Genomic DNA, 26,816 nt, shown 5'->3' on the forward strand with positions numbered 1-26,816 from the left:
TGACCTGAAACATTAACTCTGTTTCCCTCTCTGCCGATGCTGATGGACTTCCCAAGTATTTTCAGCACTTCCAGTTTTTATGAAAAATCATCTATCTTATTTCCATTTCCTGCCCAAACCTTACATCCTTTGATTCCCATGTTCAAAAATTTCACAACCTCATTTTGGAATGTACTCAGTCACTAAGTAACCACAACCTCCACATGGAGAATTCTAAAGACTCACAACCTTTGAGTCATCTCATGTCAGTCCTCAATGGCCAGGTCCTTCTGAGCCTATAAGCTCCAGATTCTGGACTCTCTAACTGGAAGAAAGAGCTTCTCCGTTTCTACCTTGTAAGCACATTGAAAAATGTTATTTGCTTCTTTGAGGTCACTCTCCCATTGAAACCTTCACAGCCACGTCATTGCTTTTCCAATGTGATCACTGTAGGAAATTAGGGGAACACAGCAGGAAATTTGCACACAATAAGTTCAAGTTTATTATTATCATAGGCATACATACACAGGGCATAAATGCTATGAAAATTAGTTTTCTGCAGCAGCAGCACAGTACATTACAAGACGAAGACAAAAATAAGTTAACATAAACTTAAATTAATATAAATTTTGCATAACTTACGTGCAAAATAAACAACAAGGTAAACATAATGACACTGGATTGAGAGAGAGAAAACAAAATATAGTCGGAGGTAGTGTCAAGGTTCATCAGGTCAGTTCAAAAGCCTGATGGCATTGGGGAAGAAGCTGTTGTTGAACTTTGAGGTGTGGGTCTTCAGGCTCCTGTACCTCCTGCCCAGAGAGGGCGCAGAGAGCCTGAAGGCGTATTGTCTTGTTATATTGTTTTGATAACTTTTTGCTTGAGAGATCATTTTTGGCCAAAACACCAGGAGGACTCCCCTGCTCTCCTTGGAATAGTGGCACAGGATTCCTTATGGCTACCTGAATGGATAGATGGATCAATTTAATGTCTCCTTCAGTCTGAAACCAGGGCTGAATTGGCAATTTTGCAGTTAAGTAGCAGTCTCGATTATGTCCTCAGAATCTGGACTGATGTTGGAAGCATGAGCTTATGACTAACAAGTGAGAGTGCTACAAACTGACCCAGGGTGACAATAATAGTATCTTCAGAATGTGAGGATTGAATTTTACTTTTACTTTTAATTGGCTTTTTCTCTCTCCATAGATCCTGCCTGATCTGCTGAGTATGTCAAACCTTTTCCATTTGTCTTCCAATTCCCAGTGTCTGTAAGATTTAGATTTTTGTTGTAAAGATTGCAGACAAATGAGACAGGAAGAAGAATAGAATTGATTGAACAAAAGGTCACACTGGGTCAAAGATGGTCCGTGTGGAGCAGTGAATTCTGGTGTTTCTAAGGGTTTAGGCTCATTTTTAACTGTGTGTATGCAAAGTTAAAAGTTCTTGTTAACTTGTCAATTTCTTTCTGATTTCTGTTTAAGTCTACTATCTCACGACAAGTTATAGAAAAAACAAGGTTAGCTTGTTTAATTTGCATGGGCACAATTTGTTTTACATTTACTTAAGGGAGTTGTGTCCATTGTGAAGTTCTAGGTGCTTCTTTTGGAAAATAAAATTAATTGTTGGGTGAAGTAAATAATTGTCATTTTTGGAGCTATTGTCAAAAAATACTGTTTGAAGAGATAAATAGATGGAAAATGAAAAGATTCACTTTTTGCTGTATTATCCAAATTCAGGAATTTTTGATTAATCAGCCATCTACTGGAAGGAAGTACTTCAGTATTTAGCACACTAATTTTTAACTTGTTACTTTTCATTGCATACTCTTCCACAATTAATGTTTGAAGTGATTTTTGAGACTTAACTCTGGACTTTATAAGATGATGCTGCAGAGTTACAAGTTGTTTGGCTGCTGTCAGTAAATCACCCTGTCACCATAATACAATAAAAGTTTAAATCAGCTGATGAAGACACCTTTCTGTTGCCCAGGTTATAAAACAGAGTTCTGACATAAGTGGAAATTTTGGATTGTGTATAGGTTTATGAGATGTATGTGCCCTGAGACTGGTATGAAAACAAGAAGTTAGTTCTGTAACTATATTGGCAATTATACAGGGCCTTGATGAGTCCACCCCTGAAATACTGCATACAGTTTTATATTTCTTCTAAGGATGGATATATCTACCATGAAGGAAGTGAAAAAAAGTTTTACTCAATTGATTCTGAAAACAGGCAAATTGTTCTGAGGGGAGATCAAGCAAACTAGTTCTACATTCCTGAGTTCAGAGGAGGGAATTGTGATCTCATACAAAAACCTTAGAAGCCTTGATGAAGTAGCAACTATGAAGATGGGGGTCATAGTCTCTAGATAAAGAAATGATTATTGATGGTTGATAAGAGAAAAAATTCTAGAGTCAGATGCTCCTGAATCTTTGGAATTCTCGACCCCCAGGGAACTGTGGTGTCTGCCATTGTGTATATTCAAGCCTGAGACATTTGGACACTCAGGGAATCAGGTAAAATGTGCGAGAAGGTAATGCTGAGGTGGAGGATTACCCATGGCCTCATTGAAGGGCAGAGCACATTTAAGGGATCACTTAGCTCTTGTAAAAACCAAGGCATTCTGGTTCCTGTGGGATGAGTACTTGTGGAGCATCAGAAGCTTTGTGATAACCACATGGTCACAGTTCTAAGGTGGATAATCTAAGGATGAGAAATTAATAGTGAGGATAATCTGACATGTTTTATAATGTACAGGGCATTACAAATGAGGGTGGATTGCAGCAGGCTGCAGTTCCCAGACAAAAGTCAATCTTGAAAGACGACTTTGTAATATCAAATCTTGTCATTCTACTTCGACTTTTTGCTAAGCTAGAGTTAATAGTTAAAACAATGGAAGTTGGAGGAGTGAAGTTGTGCTAACTATTGGAATAATTCCAAATTAATATCACAGTTCTTTTAAACTACTTACACATACTCACAGCAGAAAGGGTGCACAATGAAGCAGTTGATTGGTACAAGAGAAGTTTTAACAGCCAGGTTTCATTCTCTTCTCATCATTGAAACCATAATTTTATGTTTGCTGAGCAACAGAGATTATTTTCTCTGATGTTTTAATTTTCTACCTTCGACTGAAATATGTATTTCAGTTTCTTTTGATTTAATTTCAGTTACTTTCTTGAAATATCATCCCACCAATGGATCCTGCTGCAACCAAGGACTTCACCCTGCCTGCTGTCAAGAGTAGGGGAGTCTACCTGTCCTATGGGAAACTGACTATACTCGATAATCTTAGTCTCACTTTGCCACAAGGGCAGATGTAAGTATATTACCATGTTACTTTAAATTTATTAAAAACCTTCTTTCAGGGGGCTCTGCAGGACGAAACTTCTGTCCCTGGCGTACCCTCATAACATCCCTGCTTCTCTCTCACCCTCATCCATCTTTCTCACTCCCTTCTTTTTCACCTCATATCCCACCTCCCCAAACTTCAATGCTCCTCAATCTTCCTCTTTTCACTGCACCTTCTCACACCCTGTCCCCAAGCCCCCTGCATTTCATGGTAATTATGACATACTCTAGTGATTGATGTATGCTAGCTAGGGACCTCAATGAAATGACTGAGCTGCTCCCATGCTGTACCATTCATTCTATGGTATGTGTCATGTGTAAGAAGAGTGTGCACTGCTGATCATGTGAATCTCCTTTTCCATGCAGATATGGGCTGCTTGGTCCAAGTGGCTGTGGAAAAACCACATTTCTCCGATGTGTCTTGGGAAGATTACGCATCTCAAGAGGTCAGATTACAGTTCTGGGAAAACCTCCAGCATTTCCAGGCCATGGGGTTCCAGGCAGGATGGTGGGATACATGCCACAGGTACACAACCCTAAGGGCTTTACTGGCTTTGAAATAACTGGGGAAAGAGTGGATGGATGAGACTAACTGGATCGGTTTTCCAAAGGCCAGTACAGATTTCATAGTGCAGTCTTTCTCCACTGTATTATCCAATAATTCTTTGAAATTGGATTAAAATTTATTTCCTAATAACAATATTAATAAAAACTCCTTTGTAATTTCTCACAGGAACTAGCACTGTACAATGAGTTCAGCATTACAGACACCTTTCGTTTCTTTGGCCGCATACATGGGCTGAACAGTAAAGATATAGAAGCCCGTCTCTCTTTTCTAGTCGACTTCCTTGATCTTCATGATAAGAATGTACTTATAAAGCACCTCAGGTATGCAAAAAACTTTTTTAGGACAAACAAATATGAATTAAACAAACAGTAGTTCTCCGAGGAGGATTGTTCTCTTTAGTTCCCCAACCCAAGTACATGACTTGGTAATCCAATATGTCTGCTTTTGTTTCATCCTATCTATTTATAGTTTTAACAAAGTTTTGTATAAATGAGGGTTCCTGTTTTCTTCATATTTGTTTATAGCAAGTCCAGCATTTATTGTTTAGGGTGATGGATGGGATGCCAGTCAAATGGGCTGCTTTATCTTGGATACTCAAAGAGTTGTACTGCACAGAAGCAGGTCCTTCAGCCCAACTTGTCCATGCCAGCCAAGATGCCTATCTACACTAGTCCTATTGGACTGTGTATGGTCTAGATCCCTCTAAACCTTTCCTATCCATGTGCCGATCTAAACATCTTTTAGACGTTGTAATCATACCTGCCCTTACCACTTTTTCTGGCAGTTCGTTCCATATATCCATGACTCACTGTGTGTAAACTTGTCCCTCAGATCCCCTTTAAATCATTCCACTCTCATCATGAACCTCTGCCCTCTTATTTTAGACTTCCCTCCCTGGGAAAGAGACTGTCACTATCTACACTATATCCCTCATGATTATATAAACCTCTACAATGTCACCCCTCACCCTTTTTTGTTCCAGAGGAAACAATCCCAGCCTATCCAATCTTTCCTTATAATGCAAGCCCTCCAATACAGGCAACATCCTTGTGAATCTTTTCTGTACCCTCTTTAGCTCAATCACATCCTTCTTATAGTGTGACAACCAGAACTGCACACAATACTCCATGTGGTATAACCAACGATTTGTACAACGGTAACGTGACATCCCAATTCTTGTATTCATTGCCACAGCTGATGAAGACAAGGTACGCCTGTGACCAGTGGTGTGCCACAGGGATCGGTGCTCAGTCCCCTATTGTTTATCATATATATCAATGATTTGGATAGGAATGTAGCTGGCATGATTAGTAAATTTGCAGATGACACCAAAACTGGTGGTACAGTGGACAATGAAGAAGGTTGGAAATACCTGTGTTGCCACTTTCAGGGAACTATGTACTTGGTCCCCTAGGTACAAGTATCACTTCTCACTTGTCTGAGTTAAATTCCATCTGCCATTCCTCTGCCCACTTTCCCAGTTGATCACTATCCTATCGTAACCTAACACAACCTTCTTCACTGTCCACTATACCAGCAATTTTGGTGTCAACTGCAGACTTACCAACCATACCACCTATATTCTTATCCAGATCATTAATATTTATGATGAACATTAATATACTGTATATGACAAATAATAGGGGACCTAGCACCGATCCCTGTGGCACACCACTGGTCACGGACCTCTTATCTGAAAAGCTACCCTCCATTACCACCCTCTGTCTCATACCACCAACCTAATTCTGTATCCAAATAGCTAGCTCTCCAGGATCCCATGTGTTCTAATCTTCTGGACCAATCTACCAGATGGGACCTTGTTAAAAGCCTTGCTAAAGTCCATGTAGACAATGTCTACCACCCTGCTCTCATCAATCCTCTTGGGCACCTCTTCAAAAAAACTCAATCAAATTCGTTAGACACGATTTCCCATATACAAATCTATGAATGCTATCCCTTATCAGCCCTTGCGTTTACAAATGCAGATAGATCCCGTCCCTTAGAATTCCACCCAGTAACTTTCCCACCAGTGATGTTAGACTCAGCAGCCTGTAGTTCCCTGTCTTGTCCTTGCAGCTCTTCTCAAACAAAGGCATAATATTAGCCACCTTCCAGTCATCTGGTACCTCACCTGTGGCTAATGAAGATCCAATATTATCTGCTGGGGCCCCAGCAATTTCTTCCCTGGCTTCCCACAACACCTTAGGATACACTTGGTCAGGGTCTGGGGATTCATCCATCTTTATGCACTTCAAGCCCACTAACAACACCTCTTTTGTAATGTTGATATGTTTCAAGATAACACTATGCCCTTCCCTGAACTCACTACCTTCCATGTCCTTCTCCATGCAAAATACAGACGAGAAGTATTCACTTAAGACCTCACTCATTTCTTGTGGCTTCACACATAGATGACCACACTGATCCTTAAGGGGATATACTCTCTCCCTAGTTACCCTTTTACTCTTAATATACTTATAGAACCTTTTAGGCTTCTCCTTTACTTTATCTGCCAAAGCTATCTCATGTCAACAGGATTCTTCTAATTCTATAAACTGGTGGTTTATGTGTTAAACATGTCAGATGCTTTAAACTACAAGAAAATCCCCAAACTTCAGTCAATCTTGCCATCATTGAATTCAGTGGATTTCCCTATCACTGGTAGGAATGAAAGTTGCATGCAGAGGAGGAGGAACATCTGACTGCAGTTTTAATACTTGACCTTTCATATCAATTTTCAACAACCTCTTCCCTTTCTTCCAACAACATCCCAGGATACACCTTCTTGCGTATTAAACTTCTTGAGAGTTGTCAGAGTTGCAGTATTGAAGGGAAGTGGAGAATATTCCACCATGCTCTTGATTTGTGCCTTGTTGATGGTGGGAGGGTTTTTGGGCTATCAGGCAGTGAGTCACTCAATACAGGATGCCCAGCCTGTGACCTGCTCTTGCAACCACAGTATTTCTTTGGTTGGTCCAGTTAGTTTATGGACAGTATAAACCCCAGTATGTTTATGTTAGGGGATCCAACAAGGGTAGCCTCTGGTTAAAGGAAGATTGCTGCCTGCCACTTGTGTGTTGCCAATGTTATTTGCTGCTCATCGGCGATGTGGTTATCAGACCCATGTGGTTGACTCTTAAAAATGCCCCCTAAAATGGCAGCGCATGTCATTCAGTTTTCTCCAGCTTCTCAAGAGGCAGTTGGGTATTAGTAATCAATGTCTTTACAGTGACTAGTAGATCCTAATTTTATTTTTTATAAAAAGCCTGTGCTTGAATGTTCAGATCTCACTGCATGCAGGCAAGGACTGCTTCGTTAGCTGAGTCGGAAAGGAATTGAATTTATCAATCTCGGCCCTATTGATACAAGGAATTGAAGATGGTTGGGCTTAGGACACTGAGCTGAGGAAATCCTGCAGTAATGTCCCGGTGCCAGGATGATTGACCTTCTACAATAATAACCATTATCATAAACCTAAGTGAAAAGAAAATTGGTGATTTGAGCAGTTTTGTAATGAGGACAAATTCTGAACTTAAGCAACAAAAATAAGTTCACATTTTAAAGATCTAAAGTGCAGAGAGTTTAGTTCCAAATTATTTAAAAATGGGAGTTAAAGCACAGCAGTAAAACAGAAAATGCTGGGAACACTCAGCAGGTCAGGCAGCATCTGTGGAAAGAAAAACAGAGTTAATGCTTTGGGTCGAAGACCAGTGCTTCCAGCAATTTCTATTTTTATTTTAGATTTCCAGCAACTGCAGTTTTTTTCTTATTTTCATTTTCCAGTACTTCTGTCAAATTTCAGATGTTTGAGCAGTTTTTAATGGATTGGTGAAATCCGAATGAAAGGTCAGGTATTAGAACTGCAGTCAGATGTTCCATCTCTTCTGCACACAACTTTTGTTCCTAAAGAGATAGGGAAATCCATTGACTTTCAATAATGGCATGATTGGCTGAAGTTAGTGGATTTTCTTGTAGTTAAAAGCACCTGATACATTTAACATATACATACACCACCAGCTGATGGAATTACAAGAATCATTATGTCAGAACAGTTCTACAACAACAACCAGAGAACAAACCGTTGGCTTGATGTGTGTCTTGTGACTTTTTTTCAGTGGTGGGCAGAAACGGCGAGTGTCTCTGGGGGCTGCCCTGCTCCAGGAGCCAGAGCTCCTTTTATTGGATGAGCCAACCGTTGGAGTGGATCCAGTGCTACGAGCCAGGTATTAGCATGTGCACTCTGGCCACAGAACCTTTGCTGTGATCCAAAATGCACTTTCCTCCAATCAATTATTTTAATAGAAATTGAGGAAACCTGCCAAAACTACAATCATTTTTAAACTTTCAAAGCTGCAAAGTTGATCTCTCCACTACTGGTGGTTGTGCCTCCAGCTGCAATTGCCTGCGGTGTGGGATTCCTTCCAAGATCTGTCCACTTCTCCAGCTCTCCTTCTTCCTTTAAAGCACACATTAAAATCTATCCATTTTGGTCATTTCTCTTATTATCTCCTTTCACAGACTGGTGTCAACTTTTTTGATAACTCTCCTGGTAGCTTAATGGATGTTTGACAAGGTTTTAGATAAATATAAGTTGTTGTTAATGCAATTATCAACCATTCTATACATTCACCTCTGTGGCTGCCTTTTAATTTCAGATGTCCACTTGAGCTAGTGTTCTGTGCTTCTTGAGCGGTTAACCAGGGCTTCTCATGTGCAAGTGTGTGGTGAAAGTTGGGGGTGAAGGAGGTGGGGTTGAAGATGCACCTGTATTGGCACAGGCACTCCCACCGATGTTTAAAGTAATTGACTGAAGCCCCTCCCCAGTCCTGGGACTTCTACAGAGGCATTTGTTGATATTAGTTGATCGTGCAGGCCCACATTTACCTGGGGCTGAGATGAAGCTCCTGGAATCTGAGTAAGTCCATAGAAATGTGGAAGTGTGCGATTTGTTCTTTGGTGTTTCAGTGCAATGGTGCCCACACCATGTGTTAAACTCTGCACAATGGTGTTCTATTCCTAATCTACAAGCACACAACAATGTCAATAACTATCAGTGAACATTGCAAGGTGAAAAAATGTTGGGGTTGAAACCTCACATCTGTCTTCCTGGCCTGTGAGTCTACATGCAGTCACTTTGCTGAACACAGAAACTAAATTCCTTTGCAATTATTTGTAAATATTTGACATTTGTGCAAATATTAATGTGTGCTAGCATCTGCCTTTGTTTGGCATAGATGTATTTTATGGTACAAACATTTGCCAATTAAGTGCATGTGAGCAAGTCTGTGTCTGCTGCCATATTCTTGACTTCTGGCAGTTTCTTCTGAGGATTTGGCAAGTGAAGGATACAAGACCATTCAATGCCTCATTCTAGTGCCATTCCTTTGAGGCTGCCAGCCAATTAGTTTCCCCTGCCCAGCCAGATAATGCCCATTTGGTACACAATTGCCTTTCAAAAGTTACTCTTCAGTCTGCTTTCACTTCACTTGCAGGGATGCTTTCCCGTTCTCAACACACCCCTGATATTTTTTCTCTCATGTTGTCTTTGATTCCTTTGCCAATTACCTTAAGCCTCTACCCTCTAATTGCCTATGCTGCCACTGAAAACTCTTTCTTACTGTTTCTAACATTGCCATCCTTCATGATTTTAAACTCCTATATCACATCTCTCTTCATAGAGCTAATGTTTCAGGTTGCAGACGCTCCATCAGATGACGTTTTTGCCCTGAAATGTTAACTCTTTCCACAGATGCTACCTGACCTGTCTGAGTGTTCCCAGCATTTTCTGTTTTTATTTTAGGTTTCCAGCATCTGCAGGTTTTGTTTTATTTTCATGGCCAACGATGTGGCTGAACATAGATCTCATCTCTGTTCCAAAGAGAACAACTCCAGTCTATAATTCTCTAACCTTCAACATTCTTGCAATTGGCCTCAGCACTCTCTCTAATTCTGCCACACTCTTCCTGTGAGCTGGTGACCAGAATAGAATGCAGTACTCTATCTGTGGTCTGGCTACTATTTTATACACTTCCAGCCTCCCTGTTCTTTCATTTTATTCCCTGTCCAATTACAGCAAGCCTCCCTGTATGCCTCCTTCACCATCTTCTCCATCTGTTCTGTTACCTTCAGGGATCTCAGTTCATGCACTCCAAGGTCCTTCGATTCCTCTACATTGTTCAGTATCCCATCATTAATTGCACACTCCCTTCCTTTGTTCCCTTCGCCAAACTCATTAGCTCACATTTTTCTATACAGAATTATATTTGTCATTTTCCTTCCTGCCTGATACATTTTTTTCAGTCTACAGTTTTCTTACTCATTGACCTCCTCTGCTTTAAGGAGAACTGCTATACTTTTCTAGTCTCTGCACATAACTGATATCATTGGTAATGCTCTAGTAAATTTCCTCTTCACCTTTTCCAAGGCCTTGGTGTTTCCCCTAAATGGTGGTGCTCAGATGTAATTTTAGACTCCAGCTGATGAGCTGACCAGTGGATGCTAGGCAACAGATCCAATGTAACCCAGGGAGCTTATAAACAGGACAGGAATATGAGATGGTTTACAACAACAATAACAGCAGCTTGGATTCCTGTGATCTTTTAACAAAGTAAAACATCCCAGACCGTTATCAGAACTTGGCGCAGAGTCACATTAGATGTTAGGGCAAATGACCAAAGGATTTCAAGGAGCTTCTAAAATGAGGAAAGAAAAACAGAGAGCATTAGGAGTTTTCGGCTTGGGCTGGTGAAGGCAGTCCTCCATTGGTGAAGCAATTAAAATCTTGGCTAAACAAGAGGCTAGAAGTGGAGAAGTCCAAATGTTGCAGCGAGTTATAAGAACAGAAAGTGTTGGAAACATTTGGCAGGTCAGGCAGCATCTGTGGAAAGGGATATGTTTCAGATGTGAGACCCTTAAGGAGAATGGGTCTGTAGAGGGTATTGCAGAGGGTTGTGGGGCTGAAAAAGTTCACAGTGTTAGGGTGGATGAAGCAATGAAAGGATTTGAAATCAGTGAGCCATTGTGGGTCAGCAAGCACAGTGGCAGTGGGTAAATGGGACTGCATGCAAATTAGGATGTGGTCAGCAGCGTTTACTACATTTTGATGTAAGGATTGGAGTTCACCTTTCTTCAAGTCTTCACTGCTGCCTGCACACGTTCACAAAAGCATTTTGAGTTGTTTCAAAATATCCTCTGCTTCTGGATTCAACTGCTCAGCACAGGCTAATTTATTTTAAGCATGCTCTTCTTCATTAACATTCTTCTGTGATTAGGTGTTAGGTTGTGATTGACACCTTCATACATAGGCACTAACAAGCAGGAACATCAGGGTAGTGATTGACTGGAGGGTTGGGGACTGGGGGCTTGCGGTGGGAGAGTCTGGGGAGGATGTTAAAATAAATAAATTGAATCTGAACCCCAGCCAGGAGCAGAGTAAGGTTAAGATGGTGAGTCAGCATCCTGGAGAACTTCCATGCAGCACTCACACTTAAAATAGCAGAAACATAATGTGAAGCATATAAAGAAACAGAACATTTTATTTTGAAACCAGAAGCGAGATGAAGAGAATTTATTTTGTGTAGGAATTAGCTTTAATAAGGAATGGAGTGTTAGAAAGAAAAGTGAAGGCACACTTAGTAGTAAGGGAATTGGATAAATACGGAAGAAGGGAAAAAATACTAGCCTATAGGGAAAGAGCAGGAGAGAGATTTGTTGAAAAGGTTTAACAAAGAGCTGGCACAGAAACAATGGGAAGAATTGTCTTCATCTGTGCTGCATGATTTTCTGTTTTTGAAATGCAGCAAATGCACAGCTGTTCGATAGACATACAAAAGAGAGAAGTAGATTAATCTTTGAATGAAATTGTATTAATCAGTTGGCTCTATACCCTACCCCTATTTAGTGGATGCAGAGGTAGATGATGCATTCCATGGTTGAGATGCCTTGCATGACACAGATTAGCATCTCATCACATAATGTGCTTTTGTGTTCAGTGTCTGCACACTATTTCAGCAGTGGAGAAGATTAGAAGCAGTGACATGCTCATCTCTTGGCAAAAGCTGGGCTGTTGTTTGAGAAAAGTTGTAGGGATCAAACCTCAGAATTTACTTATTCTTTGGTTAGAAAGAGAGAAAATGCAGTGTGTAATTTCCAATCGTAAAGGTTGTTTCCTGACAATTTAATGGTTCTTCACTAACAATTAATAAACACATGAAATTAATTTTTGTCTCAGATTATTAATGAATGTTTTTCTGCAGATATTTAAATCTTGGCATTTTATTAACCATTTCTCTTTTATCTCTGGAGGATTTGGCAACATTTGGTAGACATAGTAAAAGACCAAAAGACTTCAGTTATCATAACAACACACTACATAGAAGAAGCCAGACATGCTAACCTGGTAGGATTTTGCTTTTGTTTTTCTGGAAAATGTATTCTTCATTACATGAATATTTGTATTATTTATGATTAACAAAAATATATATTGCATAAACTTTTCCAACCATTGGAAACAGTGAGAGTGAGTAAAATTATACTGCACAATCTGATGAATAAATTTGCAATGCTAAAGGCAAGTGGGTCATCTGTTGCACATATGTAAGTTTATGCAGTTGTATGAAATCTGCAGCCCGTGTATTGCAATTTTTGTAGAAATTTCTGGAAGTAGTGAAATTACTTGTTTCTAAGCAGCTACTATCCCCATTCCCCTCCTACCCCATCCCATTCCCATACTTCAACTGCTTTTCCCCACACCATCACTGCCATCCATGTATCTCTCTCCACCCCATTCTACCCACTACATCCACCCTGTATAAAATGAGACACCATCAAGCACCGTCTCATGATAAAACAACAATTGGTAATTGGTTTACTATTGTCACGTGTACTGGGATACAGTGAAAAGCTCTGTCTGTATGCCACCCAAAGAGATCATTCCATACATTCATACATCAAGGTAGTACAAAAGGGAAAATAATAACAGAATGCAGCAGATAGTGTTACAGTTACAGAGAAAGTGCAGTGCAGATAGTCAAATAAGGTGCAGGGGCCATGACAAGGTAGATTGAGAGATCAGGAGTTCTTTATCATACAAGAGGTGCATTCAAGTGTCTTATAACAGGGGGATAGAAGCTGTACTTGAGCCTGGTGGTATGTGTTATCAAGCTTTTGTATCTTCTGCCCAAAGGAATGGGGCGGTGGGGAGAAGAGAGAATGACCGGGTTGGGAGGGACCTTTGATTATGTTGACTGCTTTCCCAAGGCAGTGGGAAGTGTAGAAAGAGTCGATGGAGGGGAGGCTGATTTTCGTGATAGACTGGGCTGTGTTCTCAAGCATTTGAGAGACCAGTGTGCATTGCCGGGACGCAAGATGCCTACATTGCAGGCTTGTAAGTAGCTCAAAGACATTTTATAACATGACTCGCTAAGAACCCACAGAATGTGACAAGAAGTAGTCTATTAAAATTCCTGGTGGCAGTCAATTAATTTTCCAGCTTTCTGGAATAGACTCCCTCAATTCAACCATATATTCAGCAGTTGTTCTCAAGATGAATGCTCAGTTTGCCAGATACAGTATCTTTATACAGTATTTCATGTAAAATACTGCAGATCAGTTTGTATATCACAGTCTCTGGGCATACAAAAATATGCCAGTATCTCATTCATTTCTGGCTCAGCACAGTATGATGGACTGCTGAACTAGAATAACAAGTTTGCAGATGCCTAAAATTTCAAGTGGAATAAATGATGAAGGAAGACAGAGCTGAAAAAGCAAGTTTCCTACAACAGCTGGACGATAGGAAGTTGCCACCCTTTAAATCAGGTGTTGTAGTCAGTATTCAACCATGGCACCCACAAGAAAGATGGTGGAAGACTACAGTTATCAGACAACTATCATGGCTGTGATCTATTTATTGATGACGATGGAAGATGCTACATACACCACAGGAACAAGTCGTCTGTAGAAAACTGCAGAAGAGGCTCAGAAGACTGGAACAATTGATGATCTCACAACTCCTGTGCAGAAGCAGGCCGAGGTGAATGGCAACCATTGCTGACCAGATCAGGGAGAACTGTCACCAGTCAAACACCTTCATACTTCGTGCTGGAGTAATGTGCATGTATGTTATTTGATGAGAAACTTGTGTTGAAACTTTATTCTAAAAACACAGCAGTTTATCGTCAAGAAGTAGTTTAAATTACATGGACACTGCATGTAATTTATTTTAGTTTACTCGAATACTGGGAATATGGACTCTCCTTCATACTGAATGTTGAAATCAGAATAGTCATAAAGGTAATGATGTAAAAACTGTTGCACCATCTCATTGTAACAGAACATTTGAAAGCATCAAGCATTTTAAGTTTAGCTACCAGTGAGCATTTCCAAGATGGAAGGTGATCACATTGCAGGATTGTACAATAGGTGACCTCTGCATTATGGGGGGGGGTTCCATTTGTTGAAACCGGTTCATATCGTGATTCTTCACGATAAATTTTGCGTTCCTAACACAAGGTTAAAAACATAAAGTTTTTTCCTCATCCCAACGCCCATCACCCCTCCCCTTTCCCCTCCCCGCCCTCTCAATCATCCACACATTCCTCCCTCTGGTTGCCCTCCTCACCTCCTTCCCTTTATTCCATGGTCTACTGTCCTCTCCTATAAGATTCTATCTCCTTCAGCCCATTGACACTTCCATCTATCACCTCCCAGCTTCTTACATCATTCCCACTCTCCCGCTCTCTCACCTGCCTCTCATCCCCCTCTCACCTGGATCCACGCACCACCTGCCAAGTCTTGCTCCACCACTTCTCCCCACCTTTTTATCCTGGCCATCGCACCCCCCCCCCCTCCCCCAACCACCCTTACTTTCCAGTCCTAAAGAGAAGTCAATCAGTGGCTTCCGATCTCTAACTGGAGACAACAGAATTAAGCCAATTGGCATAAAATCCAAAGGCAATCTGAGGAGAAAGTTCTGGGATTTGGAATGCATTGCCTAATAGACTAATGGATAAAGATTAAACAGTAGTCTTCAAATGAAAATTTGATGAAAAAGGAGGGAAAAAGATCAGGGATATGTGGAAGAGTAAGGAGTGAGAACAATGGAATCATTTTCAAAAGAGTCAAAGCAAACTCAGTGGATTAAGCACTTTCCTAGTGTGCTTTACTATTCTGCGATCCCATGAAAAGATAAAAAAAATGCCAGCCAATTACACTTTTGAAATTGTATTCATTCTTGGGATGTGGCCTTTGCTGACAGGATGAGTGATTATCGTCTATGAGAGGGTGGTAATTGGCCCAGTGATGATGAAGGAATAACAATAAAAACAAAATGGCCAGAAAGACTCAGCAGACTAGGTGCGAGTTTATTTCAGATTGAAGACCTTTCGTCAAAACTGGGAAAAGTTAGAAATAAAGATTTCAGCTGTAGGGAAGTTGGGGAGGAGCAGAGAGAAGAGAAGGGATGGTCTGAAATAGGGTGGAGACAGGAGAGAATGAAAGATACCAATGATGGTGGATTCGGGAGAAAAAGCGTAGTAAAGGCTGGTGAATAATAAAAGACTCTGGAGGAGATAAATGAAATCTGACGAGGAAAGACAAAATAGCCGAATGCCGACAATTTAAGATATAAAATTCGAATGGCAAATTATCTGAGTCTTTGAATTCAATGTTGAGTAAAGTCAGAAGACGGACTTGTCTTCCTTGGGTTTATGCTGGGCTTATTTGGAACCGAGTAAGAGGTCAAAAGTGGAGTGGTCAGAGTGTGAGTGGGTAGAATTCAAGTACAATCAGAGGGCATAAATTTTAAGGTATTTGGTAGGAGTTTTGGAAGGGCTTTGAGGAAGAATTTTGTTCACCCGAAGGGTGGTTGAAATCTGTAATGCACTGCCTGAGGGGCTGCTTGAGGCAGATACTTTGGCAACATTTAAGAATATTTTGATGAGCATTTAGAGTGCCATGCATAGAAAGGTATACGCTGAGTACTGGAAAATAGGATTAGTATAGATAGGAACTTGATAGTCAGCATAGACATGGTAGGCCAAAAGGCCTGCTTCTATGCTGTATGACTTCATGACTTAGGAAATGGGGGTGTAGGAAATGATTAGACATGATTGAGATTTCTTAACAGGAGAAGAAAAAAGGAAGATCGAGATGAGATGGAGATTGGAATCACAGAGAATGGAATGGTCTTTTCATGATAGTGGATACTGGTAACCTATCCCCTGAAATGGATTTAGGTAAGTCAAGAAAGGGAAGAATCAGATGAGGACCAGGTGAATGTGACAATGGGTGAAAATTAGCTGCAAAGGTGATGAAACTTTGTTCTGTGTGAGAGCAAGAAGCATCATGAATTCAGTCAGCTTAAGGATGTTACTTTGGAGAGGATCCTGCAGGTTGGTGGTCACTAGTTTTGGAAAGTGGCTGCAGTGCATTATGTTGGTTATGCAGCTACATTATACCAGTGGTGGAGAGAGTGGATATTTAAGGTGATTGATACAATGCCAAACAAGTGGGATGCTTTTTCCTGGATGGGTTTGAGCTTCATGAGTATTTATGGAGCTGTGCTCATCCAGGCAAGTGGAGAGTATTCCTTTACACTCCAGATTTATGCCTTGTAGATGATAAAAAGACTACAGGGAGTCAAAAAGTGAGTCATTTGCCACAGAATACTTACCCTCTGCTTTTACAGGCAAAGTATTTATTTGGCTCATCCACATCAGTTTCTTGCCTAGGTTGAAAGCGGAGGTTTCACCATGTCATTGTCAATGGAAGTCAAAAGGAAGAGATTGGCTCTCTCGTTGGAGATGCTCATTGCCTCACACTCGTGGGGTGCAAACTTTACTCATCTCATCTCAGCCCAGTTGGTCAGATCTTGTTGCAAGTAGGTTTGGATTATTTTATCATCTGAAGAGCCGTGAATGAAATTTAACATGGTGCAATTGTGAGTGAATACCCATACATCTGACATAATGGAGAAAAGGTCATTACTGAAACAGCTGAAGCTAATTGGGCCAAGAATGCTGCCATTCAGGAACCTGCAGCAATGTCCTGAGGCTGAGATGAATCAGAATCAGGTTTATCACTCACATATGTTGTGAAATTTATTGTTTTGCGGCAGCAGTACAGTGTAAGACATAAATACATAAAAATGACTATAAGTTACAAAAATAAATAAATAGTGCAAAAGAGGAATAATGAGGTAGTGTTCATGGGTTAATGGACTGTTCAGAAATCTGACGGCAGAGGCAAGAAGCTGTTCCTGAAATGCTAAGTGTGGGTCTTCAGGTTCCTGTACCTCCTCCCTGACGGTAGTAACATGAAGAGGGCATGTCCCGGGTGGTGAGGGTCCTTAATAATGGATGCCGCCTTCTTGAGGCACTGCCTCTTGGAGATATCCTCAGTGGTGGGGAGGGTTGTGCCCATGATGGAGCTGGCTGAGATTACAACCCTCTGCAGCCTCTTTTGATCCTGCACAATGGAGCCTAAATACCAGGCGGTGATGCAACCAGTCAGAATGCTCTCCACTGTACATCTGTAGAAATCTGCAAGTCTTTGGTGACACACCAAATCTCCTCAAAGTCCAAATGAAGTAGAGCCGCTGGCGTGCCTTCTTCATGATTGCATCAATGTGTTAGGCCCAAGATAGATTCTCTGAGATGTTGACGCATCTGATCTGATATGGTCTGAGATGTTGATCTCCAACAACAAAAACATTACTTGCTAAGTCTTTATATCCCACATATTTCAATGATTTAACTTTTGCTGATGGTTTTGAAATCTATTTGACTGTTCATCTTTGCTGGCTAAGCAGTGTCCTATTCTTGGGGTCTATGTTCCTTGCTAAGAATGACTGAAAGGTTTTTGAGAATTTCAGTCCTGGTTTCCTTTTCTTTCCCTCCATTTTCCTTTAATTCCAAGTTCAAGTTTATTGTCATGGGCATACATACCCAGGGTATAAATGCCATGAAAATTAGCTTTTTGCAGCAGCAGCACAGTACATTACACACGTGACAAACTTAAATTACATAAACGTAAATTAACGTAAATTATACATAACTTACGTGATGACATAAACAAAAATAAACTTGATGACGTTAGTGCAAGTTGAGGGAAATGTGGTCTGAGGTAGAGTTAGCGTTTTTCATGTAGGTTCAAGAACCTGATGACAGTGGGGAAGAAGCTGTTGTTGAACCTTGAGGTGTGGGTCTTCAGGATCCTGTATCTCCTGTCTGATTGCAGCAGTGAAAAGAGTGCATGGCCCGGATGGTGGGGGTCCTTAATGGTGGATGTCGCTTTCCTGAGACATTGCCTCTTACAGATATCCTCAACGGTGGAAAGAGCTGTACCCACGATGGAACTGGCTGAGTCCACTGCTCTCCATAGCCTCTTGCGTTCCTGTGCATTGGAGTTCCTGTACCAGGCCATAATGCAACCAATCGGAATGCTCTCCACTGTACATCTGTCGAAGTTTGTCAGAGTCTTCAATGACGTGCCGAATCTCCTTAAACTTCTAAGAAAATAGAGATGCGCCTTTTTCATGGTTGCATCTCTGAGCTGGGCCCAGGATTGATCATCCGAGATGTTGACACCCAGGAACTTGAAGCTGCTCACCCTTTCCACTGCAGTCCCTTCAATGAGGACTGGTGCTAGTTCATCTGACTTCTGCTTCCCAAAATCCACAATCAGTTCCTTGGTTTTGCTGACGTTGACCTATCTCACTCCTGTTGATTTTAATTTTCTGGATGAAGTTATTTCCTTGTTTGACATTTTTTAAAAATATAACTCTATTAGAAGTGTGTGCAGAGATGACGATGTTTTCAGGGTTTAGCATTATGTATATAGCATTAGTTGTAAAGAGATAATTGTTGTTTTAAGGTTGCTGCCTCTTTTGGTATCGTATCAGATTAGCACCATTGCAAGGTTGTATGTAAAAGCTTCTGGAATCATTTTGGAGAAATCAACCTCTAAGATCTTCCTGGCTACCATGGGCCTGATGCTACATGGTATTGCTCATTGTCTCGGTAACCAAGAAAATGTTAGCTACTTCAGCAACTGAAGAAGAGCACTTGCAGTGTTTAAGGAGGACTTAAAGAGGCTCATAGACATTATATCAAATTGAAATGCATCTGGTGTACTTTCCTTCAAATAAAGGTGATGTATCTAGGCCTAAAGATGGATGAAGATAACAGCAATAAATGCCTACAGACTGGACAACATCACATAATTCTAGTCCTTCCTTGGCACACTTCAGTTATGCGAGATTCCCACAGGATTTTGCACAATATAAACATCTCTGCACCAGCTATTGTGAAAAGATAAATCTTGCCTTTGGGATGAAGAGCGACAGAGGGTGCAGAATAAATGTTAGGACCAGCTTTAGCAGTGAATAATTTTTGGTCCACTATGCCACAAAAGGGCACTAAGACTTTCCTGTGATGCCTCCGATTATGATGTTGGAGGTGTCATCACTCATGTTGTGGATATGGTTACAAACAAATTCCAGCATGATCCTTGCATGTTGACAAAATACATAAAGGATTATGCTACGATGAAGAGGGTACATAAGCTATTGTCTTTAACATTATTTTTTTTCATAAATTCCTACTAAGATGGTTTTTCACATTTGTATCAGACCACAACTAGCATCAGACAACAGCCCACAGCTATGTTACACCTTGTTTGGGACATTTATGAGCATAAAGCACTGCCTCACATCTCCATATTAATCCAGATGGTACATGTAGATTTTGAAGGAGGTTTTAAAGAAACATTTGACAGACAACATCAGAAAGCTCTACACAGCACAGAATTGCTATATTCCTATCAACATTTAGATAACAGCCCATCTACTACTGAGTATATTTCGGCTGAGACCTTTTGGATCAGAATAGCGGAGGAAGGGGAATCAATAGAAGAGATTTCTAACCATTATAGAATGAAAGGGTTTTGAGTTGAAAAGATGCAGATACTTACACCTCCTGGCCAGTATGGACATCCAAGAATTATTTGATGAAACGTGACAGAAATTTCAGGAATTGATGAAAAACCAAGTTATGAGTCATAAGCTATGCTAAAAGAGGATGTAACAGTAGAACATGAGGAAGCTGCAGACAAATTGGTGACTGAGACCTGAAAGAGATCATGGTGAATCCTAAAGTGGATGGTCAGTCAGTGTTGAAAGTGATGCCAGAAAGATGTCAGTTATGCTTGTAATACTGAGGAAGTCCCAGAGAGTGAAAAGATCTATGGTGCCACTGAAGCTGTAAATTTAAAAATCTATATATGTAAATGTGTGTAAGTATTCTTTTAAGTTAAATGTACTTTCTTTGTACGTTAAAGTGTTGGTTATAAAAGATTAAGTAGAGTGACATGTAGTTGACAGCTCTCTGCGTTGCAACAATGTTTGTGGAAGCCTGGAGGAGCCATTAGGATAAAGAACAATAGTTGTAGAGCTCCAGAATCTTGATGAGATTATTCAACACAGCACACAATAATCACACAAAGAACCCAAATAATACAGTCAGTATGCATTAAGATACTTTATCATTGCATGTCTCCCCATTCTTGATCTTACCATTCTGTTGGACTGCCCAGACTAGGTTCTTTGTTCTGCTTAACTGCTTCCATGCTTTGACAAAATAAATTCAATCAGAAAAATCTTGATTTATCTTCTAATCTAAAATATTTCTCCTCTTGCTTTCTCAGGTTGGATTAATGAGAAATGGTAAACTTCTTGCAGAAGCTCCTCCCGATTATTTAATAAGCTTCCATAGGATGTCAGTAAGTACTGATGACATTACTGAATAGTTATTAAGTGAATTATGCACAACTATTATAACGGCACTTACTTTCTTTACCTAATGGTTATTTTAGTCTTTGGAGAACGTGTTCCTGAAATTGTGTAAAACGTCAGATCAGTCAAAAGCTGTCTCTGGTATTTTCCAAAAGAATAAACTAAGCTCCAGGGAGAAAAACAAGGAGGAGACACTACCAATTCTCCATGGAGACATTGAACAAAATAAATTTAAAGGTGAGATATAAAACCATTTGTTTGCCACCCTCTCCTAATACCTCTCTGACCTTCCACAATGAATTTCCTGGAGGCATCTGTGGTTTGTCCTTGGATATTTAAAGCCTTCGAAGAAACCCCTTGATAAAGTTGATCAGCAATAAATGGAGTTTGATGCCCCACAACCACCAGTAAAAAAATACATATGAATATTAATGAACTGGGGGAGGATGAGCTGAGTTGAAAACACTGGTGCTGTGCGACAAAAGCTGTCTCCAGCATTTTCCAAATACACTGAGGCAGCCTGAGGAATAATTTCCGTCACTGCTGAGGCCTGTTGGCTTGATCACAGTTGCTATGCTCAGTCATGTGATCCTTTCTAACTTCTGAAAATCCCTGTTTATTTTTTATTCTGTATGTTGCTTATATTTCTCTACCTTTTACCTTCCCAGGACTTGTCTAGGGACTGGTTGTAATGCTGTGATACCTGTAGAAACCATCCCATCACTCCCTGGAGGAGAGAAATGGTTCAGAATCAGAATCAAATTTATTATCACTGACATATGATGTGAAATGTGGTTCAAATGTGGTTTAGTTTAATTCCAAATATGAGACAATATGAAAAACAAGATCCACCCATCTCCTAAGGAAAAGTTCAAAGGCAACATTTGGAACGATTATAAATGATGGAATTCCCATAAATACATAAAAACAAATAATTCAGCAGCATTGTTTGGTATTTTACAGCACAGGTCATCATGTCCAAAAAAAAGCAGTTTAGTCTAATCCCACTACCCAGCTCACAGGCTCTTACATGACGTGCTCATCCAGATATTTGCTGAATGTGGTGAGGTTTCTGCCTCCATTGTTCTTTTATGCAGTGAGTTCCACACTCTTGGTAATTTTAGGCAAAAAGAAATTACTTTCCTCTAATTTTTTCACTACGAATCTGCCGCCTAAAGACAAAACAAACTGCAGGTGCTGGACTCTGGAACAAAAAAACAGAACACTGGAACAACTCAGTGGGTCAAGCAGGTGGAGGCCAAAAGGTGTAAGTCAGTATTTCAGGTCAAGACCCTGCATCATAATTCCGATGCCCCTTGTTATTGCTTTTTCTTCTCAGGGAAATGGGTCCTCTTTGCTTACCAAATCTGGGCACCTCATCATTTTATACAATTTGTTAAATTTCCCCCTGAGCTTGCTCTGTTCTAAAGGGAAAAGAAAGTCTAGCCAGTCATTCTGCAGTCCTCAGAATCCTTTGATTCTTTCTAATGCAGTCACATCCTTTCAGTAATGTGGTGATCAGATCCATATGAAATGCTCCAGCTGCAGCCTATCTCGTGTTTAATAAAGTTCTGGCATCACTTCCCTGCTCTTATATGCTATGCCTCAGCCAAAATACCTTTTATTTTCCCAGCCATATAATTCATCTGACTTGCTTCCTTCAGAAATGCACTGCAAATTACAGAGTGATAAGAGAGATAGGACAAGAAAATTAGTGAGTTATCAATAGTCACTTGGCATTGGGGGGGGGGGGGGAACTGGTTGTTGATGGGCAGTGGATTAAAACAGTCTAATACATTCAAAAATTACCCCAAGCATGGGTGGTTTACAGTGGAATCAAAGGCGAGTCGATGTACATGTGAGGGAGAGAAAAGAAAGGGAATGAAATAAAGGGAAATAAGTGGGGAAATGGAACTGACAAGGTTCCTTTGAGAGCCAGCATAGATTCAATGGGCCGAATAGCCTCTTTCTATGATAAGAAAATATGAATATGAAAATGGAGAAGCTTGAGCTCTGAAGATTGGACAAAAGCTGTTACTCTGGTCAAGTCTGTGACGAGTGGGGTACTGCAGGATTGGTGTTTGGGCCCCAGCTATTTATGACTTATATCAATGATTTGGGTGAGAGGACCAAATTATACTCATTATAGCAAAATTTGTTTTGTAAATCACAAGATCACAAGACAAAGGAGCAGAAGTAGGCCATTTGGCCCATCGAGTCTGCTCCATGAGCTAAACTAATACTATTCCTATATAGCCCCAATTTCCAGCTTTATCCCCATATCCCTTGATACCTTGACTAATTAGATACCTATCAATCTCCTCCTTAAACGCCCCCACTGATCGGGCCTCCTCAGCTGTACGTGTCAAAGAATTCCATAATTTCACTACCCTCTGGCTGAAGAAATTTCTCCTCATTTCTGTTTTAAACCAGTACCCTCTAATTCTAAGATTGTGCCCTCTAGTCCTGGACTCACCCACCAGGGGAAACAGCTTAACCACATATACTCTGTCCAGTCCTTTCAACATTCTAAATGTTTCTATGAGGTCTCCTCTCATTCTTCTGTACTCCAATGAATACAGTCCAAGAGCCGACAAACTTAGCCACAAAACCATTTACTCCATCATCCAAATCATTAATGTACAAAGTAAAAAGAAGTGGCCCCAACACCGACCCCTGCAGAATACCACTAGTAACTGGTAGCCAACCAGAACAGGACAATACTACCAGCCAATACTCCACCCATTCCAATATCCTACCTGTAATTCCATGAGCTCTCATCTTATTAATCAGCCTCTTGTGCGGCGCCTTGTCGAAGGCCTTTTGAAAGTCTAAATACATAACATCCACAGCCTCTTCCTTATCCACCCTACCTGAGATTTCCTCAAAAAACTCCAATAGGTTGGTCAGGCAGGATCTTCCCTTCACGAAACCATGCTGGCTTGGACCTATCTTGCATTGCATCTCTAGGTATTCCATAACCTCATCCTTGAGGATCGATTCTAATAACTTTCCCATAGATAGAATATACATAAATAGGATCAATGATGTTATGGTGAAAATTCATACTTTGAACATCCATAATTTGAGAAATTACTGTGCTTTTTAAATGGTTAGAAATTGAAAAATGTTAATATACATAAGGTTCTAGGTTTAGAACTGCTCTTCATTTCCAGGCCTCAGTAAATCTTATAAAGTAGCTTTTGTTTTGGAGTTTGCTTTAGAAAATAATGTACTGTGGTATAGGGATCCTATATTTCTTTATGATACAGGAGGAGATCATTCAGCCCAATGAGTCAATGCTGGCTCTCAGAGTAATCCCATCAACCTCCTGCCCCTGTTTGTTTCCCTTTCATCCATTCTCTCTTACATCCCATCAACTCCTCCCAATTCTCCAACCACCCACCTATACTAGGGGTAATTTATATTAGCCGATTAACTAACCAACATGTCTCAGGGATGTAGGTGGAAACAGGAGCAATCAAATGGTCACAGGGAGAATCAGCAAACTCCACATAGACAGCACCTGAGGTCAGGGTAAAATCTAGGTTTGCTGGAGATGCGAGTCAGCAGCTTCACATAATTCAAGAATTGGCTCTACTGTAAATACATAACAGAAGGGCATACTTTCGCACTGCCATCTCCTTTCTCCACAAGATTAGGTTGCAACATCAGAATCCAGGTAAATTCAGTTGTGGTGCAAAGACCTTGAAACTAAAGAATGCTGCTGCTCACTGGGACCTACGTAACCGAAGCAGCTCTGTTTTCCCTCGTCCTTTCTTTAGAAAAGCTTACTGCTGTGAGATCAGAAGCTCACTATAGTTCTTATTACTTTGAATCTTGAGGTACTGTACCTGTGGCAATCTGCATGGAGCCAGAGGATAGAGATGAGGTCTTAAATGAATACACCTCATCTGTGTTCACTATGAAAAAGGACATTGTAGTTAGAGAATTCGTGGAGGGGGGTGGTGAAATTTTAGAATAAATTACAATTAAAAAGGAGGAGGTGTTTATGCTTTAGGCTTAAAGGTGTATAAATCTCCAGGACCAGATGAGATGCATCTCAAGCTGCTATGGAAACCAAGGGAGGAGATAGCTGGGAGTTCTGACAGAAATTTTCGAACTTCTCCAGCCACAGTACAGCATCCAGATGACTGGGGCATATTTATGGTGGTACCTTTTTTCAAGAAGGGCAACTGGGAGCTAGGTAGTTATAGGCCCAGGAGTCTAGCTTCAGTGATAGGGGAACTTTTGGAAAAAAATTCTGAGGGAGAGGATTAATCTACCTTTGGAAAGGCAGGGATTAATCAAGGATGGTCAGAATAGATTTGTTTAGGGACAATACCACCTGACCAATTTGACTGAATTTTTTCAAAGATGCAGCTAGATATCTTAATAAAGGCAGTGTGATTGATGTAGTTTACATTGATAAGATAAGATATCTTTATCAGTCACATGTACAGCAAGTGTCGCCACGCTTCCGGCGCCAACATAGCATGCCCACAACTCCTAACCCATACATCTTTGGAATATGGGAGGAAACTGGAGCACCCGGAGGAGAATGTACAAGTTCCTTACAGACAGTGACCACAATTGAACCCGGGTCGCTGGTGCTACAACAGCGTTACGCTAACCGCTACATTACCATGCCTATCTTACTTTAGTAAGATAGTAATTTTATGTCTTTGCACTCTACTGCTGCTGAAAAACAACAAATTTGATGTCATATAAGTCAGTGATAATAATTCTGATTCTGATCTTTGACAGGGTCCTACAGTGGAGACTGGTGAAAAATGTAAGATCCAGGGATGCAGGGCAATTTAGCAAGTTGGATCTGAGATTAGATGGTTGAGGATTGTCTTTGCCATCAGAAGCCTATGACCAGTGTTGTACTGCATGGATTATTGCTTTGACCCTTGCTCTTTTATTAACAGTCTAGATGTAAGTGTAGGAGGTCTGGTCAATAAGTTCGCAGATGACATCGAAATTGGTGGTGTTGTTGACAGTGAGGAGGGTAGTCTTTGGCTACAGAAGAATATTAATAAGTTGGTAAGATGAACAAGACAATGGCAGACAGAATTTAATCATAAAAATTGTGATGTTATGTATTTTAGGAGGTCTAATAAGACCAGAAGATACAGAATGAATAGTCAGACACTAGGAAATCCTGAGAAAAGAGGGATCTTCATCTACATGTCCAAGGATTCCTGAAGGCAGCAGCACAAATAGCTAAGACAGTTAAGAAGGCATATGGGATACTTGCCTTTATTAGCCAGGGCATGGAATATAAGAACAGGAAGGTTTTGGTGCAACTATATAAAACATTAGCTGAGCCACTGCTGGAATACTGTGTGCAGTTCAGGTCACCATACTAAAGGAAAGAAGTGGCTACACTGGGGAGGTTGCAGAGGAGATTTGCTAGGATGTTGCCTGGGAGGTACTGTTTCAGACTTGAAGAGAGATTGGATCGGCTATGTTTGCGTTCCTTGGAACAGAGAAGGGTGAAGGAGGACCTGATTGAGGTATGCAAAATCATGAGGGGAAGGTAGTAAGAATCTTTTTCCCTTGGCAGAAGTGCCTGTACCCAGAGGGCATAGGTCTATGGTAACATGTAAGAGATTTAGAGAAGATTTGAGGAAGATTTATTTTTTACTCAGATAGTTTCTAAAGGGCTCTTAGAGACAGGTACTCTCACAACATTTAAGAAGTAGATAAAAGACCACTTGAAATATTATGAGCCAAATGCTGAAAATATGGGATTAGTGTAGATGGGTATTTGATGGCCAGCACGGACACAATGGGCCATCAACTACCCATCTGTTAGCACGTTGTACTGCTCTGAGCATTGATGTCCATGTTCATGCTCACAACTTTTATTTATTTCCATTACTGCAGCAGTTATTGATCAAAGCTAAAGTTTACCGGCAGTGTATAAATACAGCACCAATATGTTAAAATGCTACCATCTCTGTCTCATGACCTATAGGGTATTAAATTGGACAAAAGGATTTGTTTACTTTAAAATAGTGAGACCTAGCCCCACCTGTAATAGCCACTTGGGAATGGTCCTAGAATTAAAACTTCTCATAATTATCTCTTGACAACAATAGGAAGCAAACTTTCTTC

At 40.5% G+C, this 26,816-nt stretch overlaps 1 protein-coding gene and 1 long non-coding RNA gene across 2 annotated transcripts in view; one reads left to right on the forward strand and one right to left on the reverse strand.

Moving 5' to 3' along the window:
* The window catches only part of abch1 (ATP-binding cassette, sub-family H, member 1), a 78,814-nt gene that overhangs the window by 22,864 nt on the left and 29,134 nt on the right, over positions 1-26,816 (forward strand). Inside the window, exons 2-10 of the mRNA XM_052012265.1 lie at positions 3,150-3,298; positions 3,697-3,856; positions 4,064-4,218; positions 8,014-8,121; positions 12,203-12,296; positions 20,603-20,677; positions 20,771-20,897; positions 23,030-23,048; positions 24,776-24,785. Coding sequence (XP_051868225.1) covers positions 3,177-3,298; positions 3,697-3,856; positions 4,064-4,218; positions 8,014-8,121; positions 12,203-12,296; positions 20,603-20,677; positions 20,771-20,897; positions 23,030-23,048; positions 24,776-24,785 — 870 coding nt within the window. The 5' untranslated portion in view covers positions 3,150-3,176. The remainder of the gene's footprint in view (positions 1-3,149; positions 3,299-3,696; positions 3,857-4,063; positions 4,219-8,013; positions 8,122-12,202; positions 12,297-20,602; positions 20,678-20,770; positions 20,898-23,029; positions 23,049-24,775; positions 24,786-26,816) is intronic.
* The window catches only part of LOC127568478 (uncharacterized), an 84,885-nt gene that overhangs the window by 18,800 nt on the left and 39,269 nt on the right, over positions 1-26,816 (reverse strand). The gene's annotated exons all lie outside the window — the stretch shown is intronic.

This window comes from Pristis pectinata, chromosome 3 (genome assembly GCF_009764475.1).
Source record: "Pristis pectinata isolate sPriPec2 chromosome 3, sPriPec2.1.pri, whole genome shotgun sequence".
Classification (NCBI taxonomy): domain Eukaryota; kingdom Metazoa; phylum Chordata; class Chondrichthyes; order Rhinopristiformes; family Pristidae; genus Pristis; species Pristis pectinata.